This window comes from Rhinopithecus bieti, unplaced genomic scaffold (genome assembly GCF_001698545.2).
Source record: "Rhinopithecus bieti isolate Rb0 unplaced genomic scaffold, ASM169854v2 scaffold_74023, whole genome shotgun sequence".
Lineage (NCBI taxonomy): Eukaryota > Metazoa > Chordata > Mammalia > Primates > Cercopithecidae > Rhinopithecus > Rhinopithecus bieti.
Genome location: NW_016827219.1, coordinates 1 through 4,175, shown reverse-complemented (window position 1 = coordinate 4,175; position 4,175 = coordinate 1). Strand labels below are relative to the sequence as shown.

At 38.7% G+C, this 4,175-nt stretch overlaps 1 protein-coding gene across 1 annotated transcript; it reads left to right on the top strand.

Annotated features, from left to right (window-relative positions):
* The first annotated feature begins 476 nt into the window (after window positions 1–476).
* Window positions 477–1,412, top strand: LOC108523223 (phosphatidylcholine:ceramide cholinephosphotransferase 1). Its single transcript, XM_017863737.1, has one exon. The coding sequence runs from the start codon at window positions 710–712 to the stop codon at window positions 1,334–1,336; it is 627 nt and encodes a 208-aa protein (XP_017719226.1). The 5' UTR covers window positions 477–709; the 3' UTR covers window positions 1,337–1,412.
* Window positions 1,413–4,175: the final 2,763 nt, after the last annotated feature.

Sequence of the window (4,175 nt, the reverse complement as noted above, 5' to 3'; positions counted from 1 at the left end):
TTTTTTTTTTTTTTTTTTTTTGGAAAAAGAATTAAACCAGTTGATTTTGAAGCTCAGCAATTCTATGAGTTGCTGTATGTTATGTACATTTTTAAACATTCTTCATGAGGTAGGGTAAGCAAATATATTTTATTCTTTTAAATTATCTCAGGAAGCATGTAAGGACAAAGAGAATACCTGGTCTCTTGACCAGGTTGAAAAGTGTCCAAAGCACTGCCAAATTGCTTCTTAGAAAATAGACCATTGGAAATTATATAAAATATGTCTCCTTTGACAATATCCATTTTCAGATCCAATTTAATGTGTGTCACAAAAGACTAATAACCAGGAAATCAGTGGTCCCTGAAATGAATACGTTTGAAAACTGTTAAGTTTACCAATAACTGGTTTTCTACTTTCCTTATGTATATAAGGCTTTGCATTTCGAGAGGGGTGATTTGGAAGTACAGTGTCTTGATATCTTCTCTTGCTTTCACAGAAGGAAGAATCCTGCTCAGAAATGAGGTGAATTAATGCTTGGGCACTCAAGAACCCTGGACGGCTACATGAGGTGTTTAAAAACTGCCCTGACCATCTTGCCAAACAAGTCTCTGCTCATGAGGCCCCACAGGATGAACGAGCCAAGGCAGGACAGTGTCCTGCCCTGTCGGAACAGTGACTGCTGACCTGCCAAGAGTGAGCTGGGGACTGCCTGCTGTCTGCCAGTACAATGAAGGAAGTGGTTTATTGGTCACCCAAGAAGGTGGCAGACTGGCTGCTGGAGAATGCTATGCCAGAATACTGTGAGCCTCTGGAGCATTTCACAGGCCAGGACTTGATCAACCTAACCCAAGAGGATTTCAAAAAACCCCCCTTGTGCCGAGTCTCCTCTGACAACGGGCAGCGGCTCCTGGACATGATAGAAACCCTGAAAATGGAGCACCATTTAGAAGCACACAAGAACGGTCATGCCAACGGGCACCTCAACATTGGCATAGACATCCCCACCCCCGATGGCAGCTTCAGCATCAAGATTAAACCCAACGGGATGCCAAATGGGTATAGGAAAGAGATGATAAAGATCCCCATGCCAGAACTGGAGCGCTCTCAGTACCCCATGGAGTGGGGCAAGACTTTTCTGGCCTTTCTTTACGCACTTTCCTGTTTTGTTCTCACCACAGTGATGATCTCGGTCGTCCATGAACGAGTACCTCCTAAGGAGGTGCAGCCTCCACTACCGGACACATTTTTTGACCATTTTAACCGGGTGCAGTGGGCCTTTTCTATTTGTGAAATTAATGGCATGATCCTTGTAGGACTCTGGTTAATTCAGTGGCTGCTCTTAAAATACAAGTAAGTCAAGTAAAAGCTCTAAGATTTGATGATTATGGGATTTGCACTCCAAACATCTAATTATTATTTATAAATGAAATTTATCAACTTGTTGGGATCAAAACATACTAATTTTTTTTTTCTTTTTTAAACACATACCCTGTTGGACTAACTTACTGTCTGGAAGCTTTAAAAGAAAATGCTGTTCGTTGCCTGTTTTATGCAAGATTCATACGGAATGATGAATCAGACTGTTAGAGATGATGCTCTGTTTTCACTTGATAAGAAAGAAAACTCTCAGACATCTTCAGACAGTACAGGCTATTGAACAACAGATCAACCACCTAGTCTTGGTTGGTGTTACTAACCCGTTAAATAAATCGACAGTTGGCCTAAGCACTATAAATTGGCTGCATAGCTTTTCCCACACAGAGTCAGATATCTGGAGCCTTAGCAATATGTATTTAAAGATGTTTCACACAGAATTCAGAACACCTCTTCCAGAGTGGCTTGGGTTGTTGGGAAAACAATACCCTCAGGGTATGACTTTGGGTAGGTGGGTTGTGGATGGACCTAAATGGATTCCCACCTTCTACTACTGCTACTTAAAGCAACACGTGATTGTTCCATTCAAATTTCTCAGAGTGTTAAGTAGGCAACTCCCACTTAGTTTCAGGTGTATCCAAGGTGGCTTTCACATCCGAAGCTGTAAACTCAGCATGGACACCCTCAGACAGGCTATTTACTCGGGTTGCCTACATTGTCCCTTCATTGATGTTTGATTTTCTCCTTAGTTAAAGGAACACCTTATGATTTCCATGAATGAGGGTTGGAAATTGGTTTGTTAAAGAGCTGAGTTTCTATCCGGTGGACTGTGTTTCATGATCCACCACGTGGTTAAATATTAAGGAATTCATCTTACAGCAAGAAAACAAAATGCACACTGAGAGTTCATGCTGAATGTTCTTTGACAGAAATGATAAGGTTTTTCCTAGTATGTTTTATAAGGACTCTTTTTTTTTAAACCTGATAAATTATATACGTGCAAATTGAAATAAAAGCAGTTCCTGACACTTTCCCAGGAATGGATGGTCTTAACTGGTTAAAGAAAGCCATTTAACTGATCAGTGTTTATTTACAGATGGATTGACAATCCTAGAGTTCAAGCTGAATCGGAAATAGAATTGATGGTCTGGGCTGCATTTAATTTGGTGGAAGACCTTTTTGTTGTTGTTGTTCCTTTAGTTTTAAGAGGCTAATAAATAGGAATAGGCTTTAGAAATACAAGATACTTGAAGTTTATTAAGTGCATTATTTTTGCTGCCAAACTTTAGTTCTGCTTTTGCCTTTTTGACTTTTAAACTTTTTTCCTAAAATCCCATTGGAACAAAATGCCAGTACTGTGCAAAGCAAGGTCAGCTCAAATTATGCTTCCTGGGTTTTCCTGATGTTTGTTGTTTTGTTTTTGTAAGTTTGCTCCTTTTCCGGTTTTTCATCAAAATTTTATATTCAAGCAAATAATTTAGTGCCCCAGAATATAACTTTGAGTAAGTCTTAACAGTTACAAATCTGAATTTTTCACAGAACTGTGACTTTTAAGTAATTTTATTCTTATAAAGTATCCTCTTAACTGTAAAACTAATTTTCTTGAAGTATATTAATAATTACAATTTTCCCAACAGGGAGTTTTCCTCAAATCTGTTTCTCTTTAAGCTTTATGATTTTGTGTTTTCTTGGTACTTATTGCCAATACTGTAGTCATTTATATATTTAAATTGCTCAAAGCAAGAAACCAGTTGATTTGACAAAATTAACTCAGTGCTGGAATGCAGGCAGCCTGGGATCTGGCCTCAGGTATGTCCTACTTGCTGAGTGGTTTGGGTGGATCCTTACATCTCAGGAGCCTTGTTTTTCTCACAAAATAATGGCGTCTCAGTCTAGATGATTTCTGTTGTCATATACAACTACATTTTATTTGATTCTAACATAATTGGATGGGCCAATTGTATTTGAATTTTATTAGCTTCAGGACATTTGTGTCCAGAATGCATCCAACTAAGTCCTTTCTGATTTTCACCTCTGGTGGGATAGGGATGTGGGAAATGAAAGCAGAGTTGTCATGATCATCCTAAGCATCATCCACCCTGTCCTTCTACTGGAGTCTATTGCTGGTTTCCTGTCTCTCTCCTTGTGACCTCACTTCAGTGTATTTGGCCCACCAGACAGGTAGGAGGTAGGAAGAAAGATAGATACAGATGACATATCAAGCAGTGAAGACAGATAAACTACCTTTTCCTGGCTCTCATAGAGAAGATTAAAATCTTTTGTAGTGTCAGAGGAACCCTTTGTTTCTAGTTATTTGGTTATTGCAATATAGCAGTTTTATGTATCTGGCATTTCGGAGAAATTGATCCTTCTGTTTATGGGATATTCTTAGCAGAGAGTTAACTTCTCCCTCTTTTTGTACTTGACTCTTCTGAGTGTTGACCCCATCCCCAATCTCCACTAGGAGGCGTGCCACTTAGGAGCTTGTTTTATATGACTTCTCTAAATTAAGCCTATTTGGCCAGTAATTCCCAACAGGATGTTTCTACTTTGATTTTAAAAGTCCTTGATCCCTTAAAAAATCAGTCCTTCCTTCATATTTCAGTATCTTCTACTTTTTATAAAAGAATCATGGGATGAAACTATGGAGGATCACTTAAGAAATGAGATCACTGGAATTTGGCCAAAAAATCCCAACAACAAACCCTTTAACCAAATGTTTGAGGTGCTGGAAAATCTTAATCTTGAATTTATGACATTGTGACATTTGGTTCTATCTTTGTGTTGTAAACAATTGTCCTTTACTATTAAACATAGGT